This window comes from Xyrauchen texanus, chromosome 2 (genome assembly GCF_025860055.1).
Source record: "Xyrauchen texanus isolate HMW12.3.18 chromosome 2, RBS_HiC_50CHRs, whole genome shotgun sequence".
Taxonomy (NCBI): Eukaryota; Metazoa; Chordata; class Actinopteri; order Cypriniformes; family Catostomidae; genus Xyrauchen; species Xyrauchen texanus.
In genome coordinates, this window is record NC_068277.1 from 26785759 (window position 1) to 26811204 (window position 25446).

Sequence of the window (25446 nt, forward strand, 5' to 3'; positions counted from 1 at the left end):
GAAGCATCCTGGGCCTCCATAACACCTCAGCAGTGCCACAGGCTGATTGCCTCCATGCCACGCCGCATTGAAGCAGTCATTTCTGCAAAAGGATTCCCGACCAAGTATTGAGTGCATAACTGAACATAATTATTTGAAGGTTGACTTTTTTGTATAAAAACACTTCTTTTATTGGTCGGATGATATATGCTAATTTTTTGAGATAGGAATTTTGGGTTTTCATGAGCTGTATGCCAAAATCATCAGTATTAAAACAATAAAAGACCTGAAATATTTCAGTTGGTGTGCAATGAATCTAAAATATATGAAAGTTTAATTTTTATCATTACATTATGGAAAATAATGAACTTTATCACAATATGCTAATTTTTTGAGAAGGACCTGTATATATATATATATATATATATATATATATATATATATATATATATATATATATATATATATTCAAAACAAAACAAAAATATGTATTTTTGATTAGCATATACTGTATATTTATTCTTCATCTTGTCCCAAGTTTGTTAATGAGTTAATGACAATTTTCCTACATTTTCCTTACTTTTGTCTTAAAGATAACATAAATTTGTGATTAGTTTGGATTCCATATTTACACCAATATATTTCAGGCTAAATACAATTCAGCTAAAGATAGCACATAGCATTAGAGGAGGACTTAACATTCTGCACAGCAATTTCAGCAATTAAGACCAGTTTTACAAAAGTCAGAAGACATATTTATATCAAACCTGTTAATGAAGCACATGGAGGAACAAACTGGATTTCATCCATTAGGTACATATATGAAAAGACTGGATATTTCTTTATCATTAGTCAATGAAAATTTAACAGATCGATCTAAAGCTTTATGGAAATATAGCAACAGCCTAATATCACCCCCTTATTTTCTAGGAGGGGGTTTTAGTCACATTACATACCCCTCCCTGCCACTAAAAAGTCCAATATGAACTAATGTGTTGCCATAGGCTATATGAAGTACTCCCTCTACAGGTTGATAACATCATCACAGTTCAAATGGAGCAGGAATACTGTAAGTCCCTCCGTACAAGGGAAATTTGGATAAAAAAAGAAACAGATATCTAAAACTTATTTATTATAATATATATTATTACCAATTAACATTGCTTATCTATATTTACTAAGTAGCAGTTGCCAGCAACCAGTCAGCTATCAAACTGAATGTACAATTTAAGCAATAGAATACAGACATACTAGTGCAAGACCTAAGGCAAAGTCTGGAGATACAGTATAGGATTAATGCCAACACCTACCCACAGCTATAGATAAAAGCATAACACATGAATCAGAACTGGTTGTTATGTGAAGTCCTCAGAATAAAGCATATACTGCATTTCAACATGAATCTTAAAAAAAAAGTGGATCAAATTGCCTTTAATGTCTCTGTACATGTAAATAAGAGGCACAACTAATAGTGATTTCTCCTCCAGTTGAGGGAGTGCCTCCTCTTCCTCTTCCTTTGACTCTGCTCCTTTTTCTCTGGCCAGGGGAATCCAGTCACAGCAGCTCTCTCCAACTCCTCATAATCCTCACTGTCTGTGTCCTCCTCCTCCTGGACAGGGCAGCTCAGATCAGGGAAAACCTCCCTCAGCTTCGTGGTGAAGAAGGTCTGCAGACTGCGGCCTGCCTGAGCCACCTCTGAGTCTGACTGGTGAGAGAATTTACAAAATCAGTTCTTCAAAATCTATCTGCCCTCTTCACTTGTAATATCTAAAGACAATCATATACATAATCTTAGTCTTTTACTATACATATTTAATTGTAATTAATTTATATGATTATATTCCAGCTGATGCATGAACTTCTGCAAGCCAAACAACTAGAGCAAGTAGAGCAAGGCGCTGGCAACACCAAGATCATGGGGTCGATTCCCAGGGAACACACAAACTAATGAAAATGTATACCTTGAATGCACTATAAATTGCTTTGTATAAAAGCATCTGCCAAATGCATAAATGTGAATGTAGATTCAGAGAATATGTTGTGAGACCTAAAACCTTTGAAGCCATTTTTCTCACTTTCACTGTTGGCTTAGTTACTGTGTTTTGGCTTTGATGGGATAGATAGATGAATGTGAATATTCACCACTAATTACTAAAATGAGGTAAGCGAACAAGATAATGCCTTTCACTTACGTAGTTGAACTTGGAACAGTTTTTGAACATAAGTAAAACATCAGCCACAAACTCATGAGGGGACTGGTAGTGTGTGTTGCTGTTTCTGATGAGCCTGTTCCGAATGACAGACAAGTCCATGGGTTTCTTGATGATCTGATAATAGTGTCGAGCCTAAAAAAGATAAAAACACTGATCTCCAAACACATTTTTAAAGATATAGTATTTATTTGATCACCATCTTGTTCCAAGACTTTATTTCTTCCAAATTAGATTTTAGGCATATGTGGTCATAAATCAAATGGATGTGGAATAATATGAGGATGAGTAAATGATGACAGAATTTCATTTTTGGGTGAACTATCCCTTTAAATGTTTAAAGTTGAAATTACCAGAGGGCTAACAGGCTCGTGGAATGGAGTGCTGAGAATGTTGCTGAGGATCAGCAGGGTCAACTTCTCACATTTCTGCCCACAAATGAAATAAGTAATTTCATTAAAAATCATTCTTACATGTATTGTTGATAGCAGATATTTCACTTTTGTTAGACAGTTTATCTGTAAATCTCTTGAGGGAGACACTTTCTCATTTTTGGATTTTAACTCCAAGATCTCTGAAGTCAGAGAATTAATCAGAGCTGGACCAGATGAGTCTCAGCATCCCCTTCACTTACCCTCTGATCACATGCCAACAGTCCATATGGCACTGTGCCTGTGGACATCTGGACATTCTCACAGTCATATTCCACCTCTGGCTGCTCCACATCCCTGCACAGGGTACAAATCCAGTCGCCTCTATAGAAGTCCATGATAGTAAAGGTTAGTTTCAGCAGTGAGTATATACACAGGCAAATTTGGCAAGAGGGATGGAAAATGGCTTACGTGGGGAAACTATGGAGGGGAGGTACGTGGCAAGACAGGTGAAAGACCTTGGGGCAACGGTCACAGCACAGCAGGTCTCCTCCAATGAGACAAACTGCACAGAAGTCCTCATTCTCGAACTCAGGTCTTTCCTCTGTGGGCTGGTGCTCAGCAGCAGGGTCTGATACTGTCTCAGGGCTGGTGTCAGGAGGGAGCGCTGGCTGTTCCGCCTCCCATTCGGATTCTGGATCAAGATTCAGAGTCACTTCAGCTGTGGAATCTGGATCTGATTCAAATTCCTTTACAGATGCAAAGAGTGCCAATTCAAGAGGTTGCTCTGATGCCACATCTGAATCTGATTCGATATGCAGTTCAGATTCAGCACTTGGATCTGATTCTGGCCGCAGCTCTGATTCCACATCTGCATCTGAGCCCAGATCAGTCTCTCTTGTGAATTCAGTTTGAAAAACAGAACCTGGAACAGAACTAGGTTCAGATGGGCAATCATGTTCAGAGTGTATTTCTTCTCTGTCATGTTCTAAGAGAGGATCTGGATCACTGGAAATGGCTAGCACACTGGACTCTTGGTTCATGTTAGATAATTCTTGAACAGGAGGCTGAGAAACCTCAAGAGAGCCAGGCGATCCACTGCTATGCAGGTGTTCTGATGACGGCTGCTCATTAGGCGGCAAACTGTCCCTTGTTTGAACTGACTCCTCACTCAATGTTCCCTTTAAAAACATAAATATATTTAGAACTGTAAGATATAAAGGCTTAAAGGAGAAGTGTGTCACCACCAGTGCCCCCAAATAGAATCAAAAAAATATCCCTATCAAATTGGTTGTGCTAATGTTTTGTATCAGGCTGGTCGACGGTGTTGGGTAATTTACTCAAAAAAGAAATCCACTACAAATTACTTAATTCTTATCTTAAATTGTAATCAGACTACTTTACTTATTATTTAATAAATAAGTAATCATATTACTAATTAAATAACTTTTAAGGAAAACATTTTAAAACCCTTTTAACACTCAATGAATTCAAAATAATTTGTAGATTTCCACGTTTATTGTAGTTTGTAAGTACACTCAGCCCCAAACATCTCCCTCACAACGACTTGAAAGGGGGTGCATATGAATATTATTCATGCTTTAAATGTATTTAATAAAAAATTATTTAAGGAATATGCATAAACCAAATAATGTACTTAAATGTAATTAATTTAATTGAAAGTTAATAACTGTATAAAATTTCGAATGCAACAGGTTACACTTTTGTCTTTAAAGAAATTCGATTAAAGTAACTAATAACTTTAATCAGATTACACTCAAAACTGCTGCTCGAGATGATCAAACAAGCAGAGCAATGTTGAAAGCCCCGCAGAGTGTTTACACTTTTTTGTGGAAATCAACCTATGAATGTCTTGCTTTTAGATGTCCCAGCTTTTTAATCTGGGATAGAGAAAAAAACATCGGGGGAAAAAAAAATTCACACACTTCACCTTTAAAGATAAACATTTGAGCAATAGATTATTTAGCACTGAACATATCAGTAGTTTTGAAAGGCTGCTAGTATAAAAATTATACCTGAGCAGTTGTTTCTCTCTCTAACACCCTTAAGACAGTTCTTTCAGGTTTCCTCTGAGTCTCACAGGTGAGATCTGTGCTCTGATGGTTCTGCGGTGGATGCCGGGATACCAGGATTTTGAGTCGCTCAAGACACACAACTGGAACCTTAGAACCATCAGAGGCTTCTTTGTCACTAAGGAAAAAAAACAAGTATTTCACAGTTTCTAAGATACATTTATAATATTATTTTAATATTTACATAAATCAAACCATTTTACCTGGTGTCCACATCAAGTCTTGATGGCCTCTTTTTCTTTCTTATTTTCAGTTTTCTGTTTTCATAGGCATACGCATAAACATTATCTGAAAATAGTAAAATGTGATTAATATTGATCAGTCATCTCAAGTTACATGCTGAACAAGACAGAAGTTGGTAACACTTTACAATAAGGTTTACATTAGTTTACTACGTTACCTAAGAATGAACAATACTTTTATATCACTTAATAATCTTGGTTAATGTTAATTTTAACGTATTCTAATACATTTTTAAATTAAACGTTGTATACGTTAACATTAGTAAATGCATTATACATTAACCAGGATTAATAAATGCTGATAGAAATATTAAGTTTGTTAGTTCATGATACCTACAATAATGCATTTACTAATGCTAATGAATAGAATCTTATTGGAAAGTGTTACGCAGACGTTTGTTGGGTAAAATTATTGGCCTCTGTACCTGGCTCAGATTTGTAGATGGCCAGAGAAGACACACTATGACTGCTTGTGCATTGCGGTCCAGGGCTGATCTCAGAAGCCTCCTCTGTCTCTCTTAGCCGTGGACAGACCTGCTGGGATACAGCAACCAATTGAAGGTTATGAAAAATTACAGTGGTGACTGTTTGTAATGCAGACTGAATCAGTGAATATGAATGTGAGTGAACAGTAAACTTGATAAACTAAATACAATCACTTATGTGGGTTGCTGCATCTTATTTGTACTGGAAAGAGAAAGAGGATCTGTTTCCAAGACAACAGTTATCTCTTTTGATTTAATTATTTGGTTTATCCTTAAAAGGCAAGTAATACAAGGAAGTGTATTAGAACAAAGGTGTTTTGGTGTGACAGAGGCTGGATGTTTGAAATGGATCTAAAAAGAAATCGTAATCAGAACAACCTCAGGGAAAGAGCATTTTATCAATTATTATTAATGTTAATATACGTAGTGAACTAGATGCTTTTCTGGAGACAATGTGAGTGGTACTTGCCAAACTCACCGCTACAATGCAAGTGTGTTGGGAGGGCCAGTGTTGGGTGTAATCCAATTACAAAGTAATTAGTTACTGTAATACAATTACTTTTAAATCAAAAATGTAATGCATTACACTTGCATTACATTTTCAATTCTTGTAATTAGATTACAGTTACTGACTTTCAAATAATTAAATCGCTTTTAAGTACATTATAGAGTTATGCTGATTTGTAATATATTATTTATGTAGAATATATGAATTATGGCCCTGTAATGAGGCATTGTGAAGGAGAAATGTGAGGTGAATGCTCAGTGTATGACTTGTGTGTAACAATGAACAAGTAAGGAATATAGACATTATTTTGAATTTGTTGAGCGGAAAAGTGTTTTAGAAAGAAATTTAAAAGTAAAGTAATTAGTAATGTGATTACTTTTATAATATATTATTTAATAAAGTAATCTGATTATAATTTTTAGATAAATAATTCGTTATTTGTAGTGGATTACTATTTTAAAGTAGTTTACCCAACACTAGTCAGGGCATCACTATGCAGTTGTTAAGGTGCTACTCGTGGCTTTTTGCACATTGCTATTAAGTTGTTAGTGTGTTCTGGGTCGTTTATAGGGTGTTGCTACATGGTTGTTAGGGTGTTCTGGGTGGTTGCAAGGGCATTGCTAGGTGGTTGCTAGGGTGTGCTGGGTGGTTGCTAGGGTATTCTGAGTTTTTGGCTTCTGGTCCTTGATCAAAGGCCCTTGATCTTAATGTTCTTGTTCCTAGATTGTGCTCAGGTCCCTCCTTCAATTTACGTAAAACAGTTGAAAATCGGATTGCTTAAAAAAGTAATAGCACACCTCTTCTGAACAAGCTGCAGGATTTGAGGCATCATTCATGTCAGTAGCACAAATGCTGCTGAACGAGTTTTAGTTTACTATTTAGGGCCCAGTCACAAGAAACCCCTTAAATGTGCACTCAGTAATTTTTACCTAATTTTAAACGTTTTACTTCCAAAGAAATCAGTTGTAATTTTGAAACACATGTATGAAATTATAAGCACTCACATGAGATGATGCTCCAGGGACAACAGTAACCTTATAAAAGCTGTTTTATTTTTACATGAAGAGGGTCCCCTTATGGGGGCTGCCATTTTACCATCACATGACCATCTGAATGCAACTTGCATAATCTCAGTAACCACTCTGTTATTATACATTTTCACTCAGGGATTAAATTAATCCTGGCTGACTGTGAATTGCGAATTTCTACAATGACATCGATAACTGAAAACTATTGTGTTTGAAAGATGCTGCATCCACTCTGCTTGGTGTCACTGTAAGTCTAAGATAACATATTCAAAAAATGACTGAGTGTACCTTTAAGTTAAGAAAACCAGAATTAATTGTGACCCTTATAATTGTAAGGCTATTGTCACTAAGGGCTTTCAGAAATGTATTTACAAAACCTTCTGTTCTGTAAAGAAATTCCTAACCTTTCTGTTTGGGTCAAAAAGGATCTGGTAGAGTACAGTATAGTAGATATTCAGCACACCTCCCTTTATATAAACAAGAACACGGACATTGTTTTTTTCACACTGAACACAAGCTTTTATAGTGTATTTCATCTGGAAAATGTGCCACCTATATGTCTGTAAATCCTTTATTTTGAGTTAAAAAATGGCAGATAATTGGAATACTTACACATTTATAGCTCTTTGAAACAAAGAGGTGGGAAAAACACCCATAGACTTCAAGTAAAAAGATCCCTACACTTATAGGGATCAGGTTATCACAGAGACATGGGGATGGTCTTATCTGACTTAGGTCAGTGAGTAACCATCTAGCAACCATTTAGAAATGACCTAGCAGCCCACTAGCAATGCGCTAGTACCCACCCAAAACACCCTGACATTGCATAAATACATTGCATAAATATAAACAACAAATATGATAAAAAGTTAATACATTTTCTACTTAATTATTTATTCATTATTGTAGAGAATCTAAAGATTAGTTAATTGCAATTCGTTTTTTCACTGTTTTTAACTCTGAAGCAGGTCAAATATTACCAAAACATAACAGCAGGTTTAACTAAGGGGTTTCTTGCAACTGGCTGCTAGGGATTTTTCAATTGTGATGATTTCACCACTAATAATTATCATTATCCATTTTTAGTGTTATTACCCTGTATTGACAATAACCACGACCATAAAACCTTTCTGTAAAGTTTGACAAATATCAGTTATTTGAGATCCCATTGAAACATGTAAACACTGAGTTCTGGGACATAGATCTCCATTACATGTCGTTTTCTTCAACTCCACATACAGTATATAGAAGGTTTACCTGCAGCGTTGTGCATCCCTGGTCCCCAGCCTCTGTTGCCAGGCTGTGGGCAGCCCTGTTCAGCCTGTCTTTAGAGAGCTTCTTATGAGATCCTCCGGGTCCTGCTGGGGTGTCCTGAGACCTGGTCCTTCTCTTTGAACGGCTCTGGCTATCACCTTCCCGGACTTGAGCCACTGCATACATATCCAATGCTGAGGATCTCTTTGGGAGAGAACCAAAAGGTGAACATGAAAGCATATACACCATGTTAGAACCATAGCAACAGTGACAACAGAAGACATGGTGGTGAAGAGCAACAACCTTGAGAGTGACAATGCGCTAGAGCTAGTTTGACACAGTTTGGAGAAAACGAAGGACAAGCCCACATCTAGCCCACAGTGAGAGAAAACAAGACAACGAGAAAACGAGGTAACTCAGAACACTAAAATAATTCTCCTGATAATATATGACTTAGTAACAGGACCAATTATCCTATGTAAATCCCACATCTGGGGCACGGAAGGCTTCTTTGAATAAGCAGCATTAAGACATCAGAGATTAAACTTTCTCTCCTCCGTGGCCCTCTTCTTCTCTTGTCATATATCCACTAATGCGAGAAGTTTATCGAAAAGCCCAAGCGACTGCATCCTTCATTAACACGACATATGTCAGAGTTGAAGGCAGTAGCCCATGTGCTCCACATAACCCCTCCTCCCTCTGTCATTTTACCCCTCTCTCTCAGTTCTTTTTTCCATCTCACTATCTCTCCTTTTCTCCTTTCTCTCATAATTACCTCCGGATTAAAAACACTCACCTGATAGTCGCCCTGGAGGAGAGGGTGGAATGAATCAAGCAGTGGACAGAATACAATATGTGTTTTTGAGCGTGTGTGGGTGTACAGAGAAGGTAGGAGGTCTCATAGACTTTAAAGGTAATCGTGTGGGCTCTACGGAAAGACGAAGAAAAATCCAACAGCCAGCTCCTTCAATTCCCATAGCTTCTCATTAATACCAGGTTAAGTAAATATGTGGTTGCACCCAAGTGCTTTTTCCCCTCCCTTTAATCATGTCACAGTTATGTGCTGAAGATGATACACACACACACACACACACACACACACACACAAAAAGAAAATTACACTAATTTGCCTCTTGAGTCTTACAGGGAAGCTGATTTTGTTTGGTGTTTGTCCTAGGAAATGAATCAAAATACTGACATCAAGAGATCTAATAATAACTTCAATTGCCTAATTTTTTTTTTTTTTGTCCAATTTTACAGCTTGAGGACTGGGCGGTTGCTGAGCAGAGTGAATGTGTATGTGCATGTGTGGCTGTCCTTAGATTAGTGTGTGTGTGTGTGTGTGTGTGTGTGTGTGTGTGTGTGTGTGTGTTAGTGTTAATATGTGGTCTTAATTGTTTCTGAGCTAACACCACAGTTGTTCTCACTTATGTCTCACCATCTGCTTGCAGGGATGCTGTCAGCAACTGTCAAGATCAAAATACATTACATCCGCATAAATAGAGATGCTGCCTAGAATGATTTGATTTCCTCTTTCTAAATTAATATTAAGAGTGGTGGGAGCCTATTGTGATGCAGAGTTCACAGCTCCCACCCTGTCCTTCCACTCCAAATACACTAAAAAGCACGACCACAAGATGAGCAGCACAATACCTTGCAACTTAGTGCTTAGTGTAAGTGCTTTTATAAAAATTATAGGGTTCACATTTCTGTCTTTAAACCCTCTAAAACTTGGCCATTGTAAGTGCCTCATTTTAACCACAATTTTGTGGGATTTAGAGGGATGAGTCAAGATTTATTTTTGTGATAATCAACATTATGCCACGGATGCTGTCAATTGAGCTTAACTTGCATTAAACGCGGAATATTCCTTTTGTGAAGAGACAACATGGAATATTTGTACTTTCAAAAATTCTATTTAAAAACTATTGAAGTGAACTGCAAAAAGCTTCAAGGTAATTCAAATGGTGAAAAACCAAAAGAAAAAACATGTTACAGCACCTAAAATAGACACATTTCCTTGTACATTCATATAACTTTTAATCAAAAATATTGATTTTGAAAAAACTAAATAAAAAACAATCCATGCCCTATTTGTAACTGGCCCACTGAAATTCAGTACCTGCTCCATAATTTTTAGTCACTTTGACTTTGAGTTTTATACACTATAGTAAGAAGGAAAGTCTATGCTTTCTTACTATATAAATATTATGTTTCCACCAGGGACTAAAAATGAAATGTTTTTCATTTCGGTTCGTTCTGAGGAGAAACTATTTTTTGTTCTGGTATCAGTGTTCCGCTGCCTCCTTTCCTATTGTTAACAGATTAGAACGAAATTAAAGAATGGTTAATAACAATCTTTTTTTCTTTTTTTAAAATGACAGTACTCTGTGCTAAGGGTGGGTGACTCTCAAGAAAAATAAGAGACCTGGTCTGGAAAAATGTGGGGGAATTATCAGCATAGCTATCATAAAAAGCTAAGTATACAGTAGCCTATATAAAATAACTTATTTTTAATAAATGTATTCTTAATAATAAATATATCCCTAAAATATTTCCAATATTTAAAAAATACACCTGGCCAATACATCTAATAATCAATCAATAGCCAAAATATCTCTCTCCTGAAGGCATGCACACACCACTGGGTATGTTTGGACTAAACATCATCTTATACATGCCAAATTATTTTATTTTAAGCATGTAATCATTATTTATAATTCTTTATATTAGATCTGCCTCATACTCCAAATCCAGCAGCATCAAATCTCAAAGAAGACGGAAACAACTGTGAAATGTACCTTTTACCTCAATTTCCTTGTATCTGGATTAATCATGCATTTATACATACAGTAGTAATTATATATAGCTGTCAAAAAATATTCAGAATGCCACAGAAATTTATATCCACAACGTCCACTAAGGCAAAGAATGTGTGATGTAGCTGTTTCCTTCAAAATCTAATTTTGTAAGTCGCTTTGGATAAAAGCATCTGCTAAAGGAATTAATGTAAATTATATCATGTTCTACTAAAAAGAGAGAAGCCTAATTTTTTGGCCAACAGGAAGTGGAGTAATTCTGAACATTTACTGTAATAAACCATATAGACTTTGGTTTCATTAAAAATATTATCTAAATAAAAATTAACCGGTTATTAACTGGTGACTTAAAATGTTTGAGAAGGTCAAACATGGTAAGGACCCCACACCCCTTCCATTTTGTCTCAGCACACTAGGACTTGTGGTGTGAACCAGTTAACAGTGTGGCTGAGTTGCAACCTTTGTAAGCACTGCGGAAAGCCAGCCCTGAGGGTTGTGGTCAGTCTTGAGAGCAAAGGCATTGCTTTGCAAAATACATTAACTAAACTCACCCTGCCATCACCAATACGAGCAATGATAGGCTGCAGCTCAACCATGGGTTGGTTGTTGATGTCTGTGGCCCAATGCATTTGAGCCTGATTTTGGGTCTGTGACAGCTCTCCGTCTGGTGAAAGCTCTGGTCCTGTTGCTGCCTTGGGTGAAGATGTTTGTCCTCTCCCATGGGGGGGCTGGCTTGATTCAGTTTTTCTCCCATCCACAACAGTCTGGTTGGGATTAGCAGGGGGTGGCTCGGGCAACGTGTGGTTGTTGGATCCGGCAGGCTGCCGAGGCACAGCAGCCCTGGTTCCATGCTGAACAAGGTCAGACCCAGGGTTAGAGGTGGACTGCTGTGTAGCATCAGCCTCCCAGCAGCTGTGATGGGATGGAGGGGAGCTCCGGCTGGTGGCCTGAGGACACTGGGCAAGGTATTTGTCCAGGGGTACTGAGTACTTGTCCAAAGGGATGGACTGGGTAGGTCTGCAGTGAAGACAGCAGAGCTGGGGCTGGCAGAAAGTCTGGTAGGCGCAGCCAGGTTCCCCCACTGCATGGCACAGAGGGGGCATGGCAATGCAAGGGACAGGCTGGGGTCGCAGGATGCTGGGGTGACCGACAACCTCTGAGTACGGATGGCTTCCACCCTCAACAACCAGCTGACCTACAGCACAGATAAAGCATTAGAGTGTGTCCTTTAAAGCTAACAAACCACAAAGTGTTAGTGTCCAGACCCTGACTCAAAGCTAGAGTTGGACTTCAGAATGGTCTCAAGCCAAACTATATCCATAAATGGATAAGTACACTCCTGATATTGACACATTGCTTTTCTTAGTTATGAAGTTAAAAATAAGCTAAAAATATTGATGTAATGGCTTAGTGTTAACAGTTTCATTATATTCACAGATTCATTAACATATTTACTTTCTGGTCTCGACTACACACTGTGCCAATATGGACTCTAATTTGACTCAAACTTAAACGGTTAATGACCAAGGCCCTGTTGCAAGAAACCCCTTATGTGAAGAAAATCCTTAGTTATTATTGTAAGTGTATTGTCACTAAGGGTTTTCTTAACGGGATAGTTCACCCAAAAATGACATTTTCTCATAATTTACTCGCATTCATGCCATCCCAGATGTGTATGACTTTCTTCTGCTGAACACAATTTGTATTTATTTTTTATCTCAGCTCTGTTGGTCCTTTCAACGCAAGTGAATGGTAGTCAGACCTTTGAAGCTTAAAAAATCACATAAAGGCAGCATAAAAGTAATCCATAATACTCCAGTGGGTAAAGCTATGTCTTCTGAAGTGATGGAATTTTTTTATGTTCTGCAGAAGAAAGGAATTCATTCTTATCTGGGATGGCATGAGGTGAGTAAATGATGAGAGAATTTAAATTTTTGGGTGTACTATCCCTTTAAGCAGTTTGTCTTGACTCACACTCGACTAAGGTCTGAGTCAAGCTCTAATGGTTCTGTGTACCTAAAGTGGACATCTGCTTGGTCCAGAAGCTGGCATCCCAGTTAAACTTGATTTTCAAAGGGGCCCAGGACTCTGAGAGCATCAGTGGCTCCAGTAATTGCTGCATCTGAAGAGCAATCTGACAAATGAATTATAGATCAAACCTCATGATTACACAGACACTGGGTTATAAATATGCAAGAGATACTGAAACCGTTTCTGTCTCAATTTAGAAGTTTGCAAGGAAATGATTAATGACAACAGTAAAAGATCTAAATGCTGTCCCAATAATAGGTAAGACTCTTTTAAAATGTGCTGAAATGTTTTGAAACCTGCCAGAAACTCAAAAGCTGCCAGGAATCTTCTATGGCCTACATGAACTTTGAAAAAACCTACCAGCTCTTTGCTGAAGAGTAGTGGATTGAGCCTGTGGTGGGCTGTAGCCCAGGTAATGAAGTTCTGCACGTGCTCCAGCTGGCTGCACAGCTCTATGGCCCCCTGCAGCTGGTCCTCCAGACGCTGCTTGAAATCACTGGAGATACTCTGCACAGGAAAACGACAACAACAACATTGATATCAATCCACTCCTCACCACTTTTCCTTAGATCCCCCATCTGTTTGGATATGTCACTACTTGGCATTCTCTTGGCAATTTTGCATGACTGTGAAATGTGAAATGTACACATTCTGCACGCTACATCAACAGTACAGCCACGGTCAGCTGGATGTTTGGAGATTAATACATTTGGAATGGCACAAAGAGACAATAAAAAATTAGTACCTCCAGTTGTTCTATTAATAGGATGGCCCGTTTGTTAAGCTCGTTCATTATAATCATCTTTGCCATTTTTATCTGGTTCTCTGCCTTCCTCTGCGTGATCTTAATACCATGGAGCCTGGACAAATGGGAAGAAAAATTAAGAAGTATGTTGATTATTGATGGAGATGTCTGAGGGAGTATAAACATACTGACAGGACATGGATAGACTGTGGTTCATCTGGATGCTTGAACATCTGTTGAAATCATTCAAAGGAAGTGATGGATCTTGTTCATGTCATTATGCTTCATATAAGCTATGTTTATTGATTTAACAACCCCAGCTGTTCACATTTGAAATATTTAATGGACACTCTTCGCTTAACTAGTCTTACTGTTCATATTAACAGTATCACAGCAAGGATGTACCATTTAAGGGACAGTTCACAGCAACATTTTTAATTCTGTCATCATTTACACACCATTGTATGACTTTCTTCTGTGGAACACCAAAGGAGATGGACATAATGACAGCCTTGGTCACCATTCACTTTCATTGCATGAAAGTGAGGATGCAATGATAGGGAATAGTGACTGAGACTAACATTCTGCCAAGCAAATTCTTTTGAGATCCTAGGAAGAACAAAAGTCATATTCATATGGGTTTGGAATGACATTGGTCTTTGGTACAATGGGTGGGATGTCAATAGTATTGTACTAGTTAAGGGTGATGGAAGAAGTCCTACCTGCCCTGGACCTGTTTAGCAGTACTCTCCACAGCTGACCTCTTCTCCTCAACTCGAGTCATGAGGTTCTGCAGGAGCCAGCGCTGGTCTTGCAGAGCTTTCCCAACATGCACCAGCCTAAAGTAAAAACTCAAAGTCATCCACACATGCAGTATGTTGGGTTTTGGATGCTGGTGTTCCCAGCAGGCCTCTTAACTAGGTTAACCAGACTTCATTGATCAACCAGCATCATGAGAAAGACTGGGACCAAACCAGCACAAACCAGAAAACATTGCTGGGCCAGCATGGAAATTCATACTGGTCTAAGCTGATCTTTCCAGCAGGGCAACCAACGGCCAGGCGAATACATTTGCCTTTTGTGTTGTATGAGTTTAAAAAGAGCACTTTGGCTGTTTACGTGAGGGAGCGTCCGCATATGCTTGTGTGTATGTGTAAGTGCGTTTGTGTATGCATGCATGTCAGTGGGTATGTGTTCTCCATGCATACCGATGGTCTTTGTGGGTGGATAGGTGACAGATGCTGCAGGCCATGAGGTCACACGTTTCACAGAGCAGCTCCAGAGGCTCCTGTTTATGAAGAGGACACATGACAACAGCATGCCCACAAATACCGGCTCCTAAGGCATGCAACACAACAGAGGAGAGGAAATTAGGGATAATTAGCTGACGGCCATTAAGAACACATCATTTGTAATCAAGAATCACAATCTAAAAAATTAAAATATTACAAACATACAATCACAACAAATGTGTTAATATGGAATCTGTGAGTTCAGGGGGTTTAATGAAGATTTCATTGTGTTAAACACATTTTGAGCATGTTGGCCTCCACAAGTCACTCTCTATGCGATCATCATTTATTTTTTGTGGGGAAAATGCAGCACATCAAAAGCTGTAATTATTTCTGGATTAATAAATGAATAATTGTTCCAGAAAAAGAAAAACAGACAAAAATGAAGCACAGCAGAGCTTTGATCAGTCAGTTAATGTCTTGAAAGCCCTGCCAATATGAGGAATAAAACTAGGCTTTTGAAGAGCCAAAGAAAGTAACAGATACTGTTTTATATTTACATGGCCCACATTTCTGAAACAAATCCACCATTGGACATTCAAAAAACATAAGGTTCGAATTCTATCAAGTTTAATGACTGTGCAACCTACACAGACAGGGTTTAAACTGATGTTTACAGGGTTTAAAAGATGGGGTTTAAAAGATGTTCAAGATGTTCACAGACAGGGTTTAAAAGATGTTCAACACACTTATTTTATTTCAAGGGTCTTAAACTGGGGTCTGTGAACCCCTAGAGCAGGGGTGGGGAACGTCAGTCCTCATGGCCGTATAAGGCCCGCGAGACCATTTTACCCGGCCCACGAAGCCATTTGAGAAATCATTTGAAAAGCAAAAAATGGCCGTGATTCAATTAACATGAAAAAAAAAAAAATCCTTTCAAATATTGTTTAAAAATAATTTTAATTGATAACAACACAAAATATTGTATAATAGAAAGACCTTTTAGTGTTTTTGGTGTGTAAGCTCATAACAGAATGCGTACATTATTTTCAACCCACAATCAATTGTATGGCCCGCGAATAATTTCGTAAATACTCAAATGGCCCTTAATGGAAAAAAGGTTCCCCACCCCTGCCCTAGAGCATCCAAGGTCAGCCAATTATTACTTTATCTCAAACCAATTTTTGTAAAAATATGTTAAGCAAATATACAATATTAACTTTAAAGCTATAGTTAAGAAGCAAAACTTCACCTGAAAACGTTGTATATGACGCTGGGACAATTACTTCAGAATTCCATTCTGATACTGATTACAAATTACATGACTAAAATTGAAATCAATAACGCAGACTCTTGAATTATATTTTTTAGGTAATATAATTGAATTATTTCGGGATTACTTTTGGATTACCTCTGACCTGACCCTTGAGCAGGATAATCTACACTATTTTGACATCATATTGCTTGTATGCATTTAAGAAAACTTACATAATAAACAAAATTTATTTGATTATTTTAGATTTACTTACAATTTTCGGCCAAGATAGCAGAAAAGATGTGAATTATTCTTATTTAGAAGAGGATTTTTTTGTAAACTATTGGTTGTCAGATTTGAATTTTTTTGGTCTATACTTCCAGAATATTAAGGTCATGGATATGATGCCGACATAGTATTTCACAGCTATTCATCATCAGTTTTTAGTCATTAAGAATCATTCGTCATGAGAAGGCATGGTCTTACGTGTATCAGTAATATTGACATTTTTAATATATAAAAAACATTTAGAAATTGGAGAATCCATAAATTATGAACAATTTAATGCCATTTGTTGGTTAATGTGTAATCACATAATCCTTAAAAATGAACTGTAATCTGATTATGAGTATTATAAAATGTAATTTAATCTGATTACAAGTACTTGATTTTTGTCATCTAATTTGTAATCCATATTCAGGCCCGGATTGGCTAATCAGGAGAACCGGGAGAATTCCCGGTGGGCCGGTCAGTTTTTTTGGCTGCGAGGGCCAGTGTTGTCATGGCACTGGGTTGAAATATGGATACTGTCCCTCGGCTGCCTGCACTCACAGCAGCCCACTCTTTTTTTTTTTTTTTTTACCTCAGCCTCACGCTTTTTATTTATTATTTTTTCGCAGCCCACTCGCAGAGTGCAGCCTGCAGGTTAATGACGTAATTATCTTTTGACTCCCCCCCGATAGCAGCATCTTGCTTAAAAAAAAATGTCACTTGTAAACTTCAGTCAGTGGTGGTTGTGGTTGATGGAGGATATAGGCTAAAATGGAAATAGAAAGCGCAACGGCGGCGCTGAAAAGGCAAGATTAAAAAAGAAAGCTCTTCAAACTGACATGCCAAATGTACAAAACTGAGCAGCTTTTACACCACCGCACCAAATTAAGATGATGAGAGGGCCGATAAGCTAATGTTAAGCTAGTTAGGAGCAGTGCAAGATGCTGGCGGCTGTCCAAAACAATGTTGTCTGCAAACCACCGTTCATGTTTATGTATCAAACTTTTTTTTTTGTAGTTCTTCAGCAGCAGCAGACTCTATTGCTCACTGAGTGAATATAAGAATTAGAAGAATTAATGTTAATGAAGAGTATGGTGTAGAGCTGAAATGATTAGTCGACGTTATCGACAATAAAAAATTGTCGACATTAATTTTCGTTGTCGAATTTGTCGTTTGATCTCATTAAACGTAAAATGAGATCACAATAAACTGTAATGATGACACGCGAGAGCAGCACTGCAGTTCGCGCCTGAGTCTGACTGAGGAAGAATTACACAAATCACCGTCCAGAAGCACTCTAAACTTTCCAAACAGCTTTAGGTGATGTAGATCCCAAAATATTGGGGAAATATACAAAAATAACCAATGAGTGAATACAGAGGCACTCTCGTTGTGGAATAAGTGGAGCCAGAGGTCTTTAAAGGAAACACCCTGGCGTTACATCTTAAATGCACTTATATTTAATATTTTATAGCTTTATTAATGTTAAAATAATACAGAAGCAGGTCTTGTAGTTAACTACAAACTCCGAAACTGGCATTTCTCTGTGCGATCAGCGTCTCTTCTATGAGCTGCGCGAATGTCCCGATCTAAAGAGGAGAGATTGAAATTGCACCCGGCTGAGAGACACACTGTCACGAGGACGCTCGTCCCTCGAGCCCGCACTTGCTAAAGCTACTTGTTAAAGCTAATGTGATGGCTCATGACTTATTTAATCATAATATATGTGTCACTATGCATTTCTTATCGTGAAGAAAATTGGAAATACGCAGCTATATTATTAAGAGAGAGTTTATTTTTTTGTGAGTTAAAGATGGATTGAAGTGAACAGAAAGGTGAGAGAGGAAGTCTTCGCCCCATTATATACTACAACAAAATATGTTTTTGAATTGTTTCATTTTGGATTGTTTTCCAATAAAAATATCTAAAACTCATTTAAAACAATGTACATTTACTTAAGCAGCTATACTGCAGAAGAAAAAAATTGTTATCTGAGAATGTTGAATATAATATAAAAAATACAGATCAAATAAATCTCTTAAAGCAAGTCTAAATATCTTATATGTTGCTTCTCAATTAAATGTATCTTGTTTTAAGGATTTGTAGACTACTTAAATGGAAAACAAGACAAAAACACTTTTTTTTGCAGTTAATTTCTTTACTGAATTAAACTTATTAAAAAGTATTTTCTCCTTTAATTCAGTGAATGTCATTTAGAGGTATTTTTAAAAGATGATTTTGTCCTCTTTATTGTTAGCAAGCACATTTAATAAAACCTTTTTAGACAGGACACAAGCTGAATAATCAGTTAAGAGCTAATGATTAATCATTGCAATAATCACAGAATAATCGTTCTAATAATCGTTAGATTAATCAATTATCAAAATAATCGTTAGTTGCAGCCCTAGTATGGTGTACACCTGCTCAATGAAAAATGCCCTGAGATAATTAATGATACCAGATGATTCAGCTTTACATTAATGAAACTGACTTGACTTGATCAGAAAGCTTTGTAAAAAGGGGAGATTTGTGGTTAGAAATATGACTATTTGTAAAATGTTATTTAGTGTCAGAAGCAGAGCCGGGACCAGTTGTAGGCCTATGCAAGAGATTGATGCTCTCACTGTGGAAGACACAGCTAAGCTGTGTGAATAAGCAAACATGATCACATTAGTTACACTAGGATTATAACAACTTTCTATGCCCAAGTGTTATTAGTGACCCATTATGTTTTAAATCAAAAGATGTAGAAGAAGTAAATATACAAAATGCCTAGAAAAATACAATGAATTACAAGGCTGTAGAGGACTTATATACTGAGGTTTTAATTACATTATTTTAATAGTCAGTCGTGAACTAATGTGGGCCGGTCTAAGGCATGAAACTCCAGGGCTGAAAATGAATCCCACTCCGGCCCTGTCCATATTACATGTAATCTGCTACTACCCAGCACTGATGAATCTATATTTCAATAATTATTATTGTTATGGCTTTATTTTAATCGTACTACTGTTACGAATGCGGACGGAGGCAGACAAAGGTTGAGGATCCAAATGCGGGTTTATTGATGAACAGACACAACAGGAGCAAACAAAACAACCACGATGGGTAAAATGAAAGCAAAACACAAAAACGCTGGAACACTGGAAACACGGGCATGGGAGCGAACATCAACATTCAACAAACGACAGAGAGTGGAAGGCAAACAGGGTTAATATGCACACAAGGCAGGATAATTACAACCAAGACACAGGTGAGAACAATGACAGTGAACACGAACGCTAACAAGGAGACTATGGAATTAAAAACGGACAAAAGTGAAAACTAAGGAGCAAGGTGAAACACGACAGGGTAATACATGACAACTATACACATGTTATTATCGTCCAGGCTTAAAACGTAACTTACTAAACGTAACAGTTTTATACAATATGTAACAGGGTGTCCCTGCTCTGTTTCTAAATCAAAGGCCCCTTTGTTTTGTTTTGGATGCACCTGCTTGCTTCAGCTTCAAAATTTAAATCTGCAAATTTATTTGAATACTAATAGCTACATGAACTTTGGCTTGAATTTAAAGGATTAAACAAATAATTAAAATATTTTCAATTCCATTCCATTGTACCAACAATGCTAGTCTTAATAATACATTATTATTTTGATAGTCTCTGTGCATAAGCAATGAGAGCGAGTTAATCAGGCAGAATGCAGAACTCCATTAGAAATGAAGGACGACAACACCTGTCACACTGGATATATAGTCTGTCTGTCAGTGGGGCTTGCCTTGACTGATGCTTTGACAGTGTAGGCTAGACAGAGGCATGCTGACACATTGCACTGGAAGAGAGAGGGTGTTAAAGCATGAGTCCACAGGCTCCAACACTGAAGAGCAGCCTCAATGCATACTGGTGACCGACCACATCCTGCTTCACACCCACACTTATTTTTCTCTCACACTCTACCACTCGCCCTCTCTCTCTCTCTCTCTCTCTCTCTCTCTCTCTCTCTCTCTCTCTCATCATCTCTTCTTTCTATCTCTCTGTCACTTTTATCACTGCCTGTCTTGTTTTTGTGAGAACCTGTGGTGTCATTATTATATGTTCAGTGGATTTCAGATTGTCTTGACTGAAAGCCCAGGAGTCTCAATAAAAGGGAGGTAAGCTTGAACCAACTGGCCAAATCTGTGTTGCGTTTGCCAAGAGAGAATCAGTTCTAGAAATGGGTCACATGAAAAATACAACACTACAATACATCACAGGATAATTATTCAGACTTATTATAAAATGCATTATTCATTGTGTTAAAGGAGAGGAAAAGAGGAAGTTCGAGAAATATGGTTCACGGCTGATAATGTCCAGTGGCTAAGAGCAAAGATTGTGCAAGCAAACAGCAAAGCTGGAGCTAAAAGAGGAAAGTAATTACAAAAAGTCTTACCTATTTCAGACGGTGATGGAAGGTCTCTCTGCTGGTGCTGCAGGTCAGAGGGTTGAGTGGAGGCTCTTTCGTGCTGGTGCAGGTCTGTGCACTGGAAACACAGCCACTTGTTGCAGAAGGTGCACAGGCTTTGCGCCATCCTTGGCTCTGAACACTCCGAACAGCACTAAAGCACAAGCAGATGCATTTCAAATACATTAATATATTTTGCATTCAGATAGAACTGGATTTGTTGACATATCTGTCAGTCACACATGAGTGGGCGTCATACGAATTTGCCACAACAACTGATCGAGCATATTTTAACAGTCATGAGTGAAGTTGCATCTTTCATGTTTTTTTACCACTTGAGCCAGGATTTAATATTTTCAAGCTCAAGCAGTGTTATCCAAGCACTACTAACATTAAAAAACTAAATAAAGTATTCATTGTGCATGCTGCTATAGCTGCGGCTTAATTAGTGCAGTGTGCTGCATATTCAAAGGATTCCAAAAATATTCTCCTTTATATTCCAAAACTACACAAAAATGGCAAAAGAGCAAAACAATAACACATCGTGCATCATAAGAAGCCACAGTTTTGCTGCATACCTAACTGTCAGTCTAAAGGCAATTAATAAACTTTAAACATGCAGAAAACAGAATCAATTATGTGACAAATCCCCAACAGATCAGGGAAAAATCAGTGCAGGATCATCTTACCTTTTCCATGGTGGTGGCTGGATGCAGATTCCTCAGTGCGAGTGAGAAAAAGATTGCGATATCCTGCCGAGCAGCTCTCGTAGCAGTGAGGCAAGGACACAGAAAGCCTCTGACACAGCTACAGCTCCACACCACACTGTGACAGATCTACCTAAGGCAGGAAGTAGTGCACACTGCACACTTTAACCCCAGTGGAGCAGACTCCTGTGTGCTCCTCCTTGTGTGCCCTCAGCCGTGGCCAGTGTGTAATTCTCCTTATTGGCTTTGCGTAGCTTCTTCGATCAAAATTCCTTCCCTCTGACAACCACCATGATCTATTGTCTTAAATAAAGCCTGTTGGTAATAACTGGGCATTAGGGAGGGATGATAATTATTATAAAAAAAATTCTGGGACAAAATATCACTGGCAGCCCTTTTTTCCAAAAATGGAAGAGGTGCCAGATGACCAACAATATTTAAGAGAATTGCATTGGAAGAGCACATGTAAAGTGTGTGAGATGGATTGGGGCTGCGGGAACACATTTGTTCCCTCACTCCTCACATCCTTAGATCAGCACTAGTAAGGGACAGGTCCCATCGGACTGGACCCCTCGTATGTAACACACTGAAACCGGGTCAGCCTTCTCCAAAGGCCAGATGGGAATGAAGATGTGCTCGCACAATGCCCTGTAAAGCGTGAAATCAATTATGGTATTATCACACTTGCTCTTCGAAAAAGAATATTCAGCCAGGGGCTCTTAAAAATCTTTTTTCTCCAGGTAGGAGATGGATGCAAAGGGATGGATGCAAATGAATTAAACTGTATGTAGCCCAAACTGAAATATCACACATCAGTGTCGTGCTAAAGCCCCATTATGAAAGCACCTCTACCGCTGTGAGTCTGCCTGACAACAACCCCTGCAGCCTGACCTACAAATCTGACAAATCTCTCTTCCTCTGGAGTTGCTCAGGGGATCTTAAAACCCTCTGATTCCCCATTGTGTACCCACAGACCCACTTTAAAACACAATTAGTCTAGCTCTTGTTCTTTGGGCAGACAGGCATGCCTGCATCTCCACGCTTCCTGCTGCCTTGCCTTCCATGCCATTCCATTTAGCTTTTAAAACAAAACGCTCATGCTCTTTCTCTCTCTCTCTCTTTCTTTCTTCCCACTGCCAGGGACGGCTCATCTTCTCTGCTAAGTGAATTCAGCATGAGTATCTTTCTGCCAGAGCAAGCATAGCCATCTCTAGAGAAAGTACATTAATAGAAACTTGAGAGGATGTTCCTCCCATAGAAGAATACCTTAATAACATCCATTAACATCATGGTTATGAGGTCATGACAAGGGAATGGCAGATTGGCTCATAGCAGAAGGTAATGTCTCACCACAGATTGTTCAATTCATTATGTCTCCACTTATTCTAAGTGAATATTTGTATCAGCCAATTATCTTGTAGATTGATGTATTTGCTGTTTGGTAAGTGTCCTTGCTGATATGACACTTGTACAAATTTTAAATGAAAGAATAAATACTAGCAAAATGGAAAGTATAAATACTGGCAGTCATAACTTTTAAATGAGTAATGCAAACTTAATCAAATGCCCAAATTACCATTAGGCCACTGAGATAGTGCTTTGATTTTGATGTGTAAATACAGAAAGACAATCTGACTGATGAGCACTTGACCATACACTCAAATAAAAAATTAGTTTAAAAAATAAATATATAAATAAAGATTTGTTGGGCCTGGATAGCTCAGCATGTAAAGACGGAGACTACCAGCCCTGGAGTCGCGAGTTCGAATCCAGGATGTGCTGAATGACTCCAATCAGGTCTCTTAAGCAACCAAATTGGTCCGGTTGCTAGGAAGGGTAGAGACACATGGGGTAACCTCCTCGTGGTTGCTATAATGTGGTTCTCGCTCTCAGTGGGGCGCATGGTGAGTTGTGCTTGAATGCCATGGAGAATAACATCAAGCCTCCACATGCACTTTGTCTCGACAATAATGCGCTCAACAAGCCACGTGATAAGATGCGCGAATTGATGGTCTCAGACTTGGAGCCAACTCACATCGGGCATTCCAAATTGGGGAGAAAAGGGGTGAAAAAAAATCAATAAATAATAATAAATCGAAGCAATCTTTTTATTATTATTATCCCCTTTTCTCCCAATTTGGAATGCCCAATTCCCACTACTTAGTAGGTCCTGGTCGTGACGCAGTTACTCACCACCCCCAACATATAAATATATGTTATTTATAGTTTAACTAATATATGGGGGATATTTTTTAGCAGCAGTTTCATTACATATTTGCATTACATAAGGAACATTATATAGAATGTCCCATATCAATGTCCCATTCCAACTTGTAGCCTAAATTGTCCTCCTAAATTATAAAGTGGGAGTCAAATAATTCTGTTTCAAATATTAAAACACTTCAGACATGTCAAGAGATTCTATAGACAGAAATTACAATAAAAAACACTTCTTTTTAACAAACAGTTATCTATTTACGAACATATTTTATTTAATTAATTGTCATCTTATGTCTTATGCTTTACTTTGTAGTACCCACCAGAAATACTTTTCATTTTAATACTGTGCTCATAAGCATTAACGTCATGATAAGAAATACATTAACATGCATACTGTAAGTTGTAATATGCCAATGACAGAAATACGCACTAGACCTCTGCGTTTTTGGGAGAATCATTTCGCCCACCCCACAGGGGAGATGGGACACAATCCTGCGCAATTGCACATATACGTGGCAACATCTGCGATTAATACTGCAATATAAAGCGTAACTGTGCATAATCACACTAACGATGAAAAAGGACATTTTGATGAACACATGCACACACATACTGTTATGATAGTTTGAACCGCACCTTGCTTCTCTTGAAGAGGCACAAATCCAAAAATGCTCCTCCTCCTCGTCGAATGGAAGATTATTGCGATTTAAGGAATGCTACAGCGTCTAAACGGCCTAATATGATCACATCATTAATGCAAAAGTCCGTCCATCCCAACAAACGGTATTCATTTGATTTTATTCCCTTCTTGTTCTGCAACTGTCAAACGCAAATTCGTGCATAGCCGAGTAACATCTATAGCCAAAATGCACAACTTTCAGAGTGCAGTCTCAAGCACATATGTGGAAAATAACGGAATACTAGCCTACACGTAATCAAAGTTATAACGGAACAATTCGCATTATCGATCTTGTCCTCCGCCACCCGTATTTTTGGTGATGCGCACCCTGCGTGGCGCACTAAAGTTCTTCACCTTAAAATATCACCAACATCCAGTCCAGCAGATGTCGCCTTTGCCTCGGTTTTCTTTTATTACAGGTGAGGAAATACCGAGGAAAAACGCGAGACTTCCCAATCTGCCTTATTTCCATCGCAGTCTCTCTCGGTCTCAATCAGCTGCAAGCACTAGGTTTACACGAAATGGTTACATATATAGGGTTTAAAAAATCTTTAAAAGATATATAGAAAGAAAGAAAGAAATTTTAGTTATGTGGCTTGTAATAAGAGAATAAAAAGGTTTTTTTTTAAGGAAACATTGTGGCACTGATTCTAGTGCTAAAATCCATTCTGCACTTGCTCTCAGTGGCTTTGATGGAATTGTTTGAGACTGTGACTTAATTGGCTAGTTCACCCAAAAATGTTTTATCTGTGTCATTATTTACTCACACTCATGTTGTTACAGACCCATTGCAGGCTAATTCTGTCTATGCAATGGGCCATTTCTAAGTCATTTGTGTAAATAACTGAAAATTAAGTTGGTATTCACTAATAATA

At 38.1% G+C, this 25446-nt stretch overlaps 1 protein-coding gene across 6 annotated transcripts; it reads right to left on the reverse strand.

The window, feature by feature from the left end:
• Window positions 1-517: 517 nt before the first annotated feature.
• trim66 (tripartite motif containing 66) lies at window positions 518-24910 on the reverse strand. Of its 6 annotated transcripts, none has more exons than XM_052145507.1 (18): window positions 24529-24910; window positions 21655-21805; window positions 20954-21119; window positions 14974-15103; window positions 14488-14604; window positions 13766-13880; window positions 13381-13527; window positions 13006-13123; window positions 11541-12184; window positions 8174-8374; window positions 5321-5432; window positions 4857-4941; window positions 4597-4771; window positions 3032-3741; window positions 2824-2944; window positions 2543-2617; window positions 2172-2324; window positions 518-1684 (listed from the first exon to the last, which is right to left on the reverse strand). In XM_052145507.1, the coding sequence occupies exons 2-18, from the start codon at window positions 21661-21663 to the stop codon at window positions 1445-1447; spliced, it is 3318 nt and encodes a 1105-aa protein (XP_052001467.1). In that variant the 5' UTR covers window positions 21664-21805; window positions 24529-24910; the 3' UTR covers window positions 518-1444. The 6 variants fall into 6 exon arrangements, with proteins under 6 accessions (XP_052001467.1, XP_052001462.1, XP_052001476.1 ...); XM_052145502.1 differs by having other exon boundaries at window positions 21655-21975; XM_052145516.1 differs by having other exon boundaries at window positions 5321-5429; window positions 21655-21987.
• Between the last annotated feature and the right edge of the window lie 536 nt (window positions 24911-25446).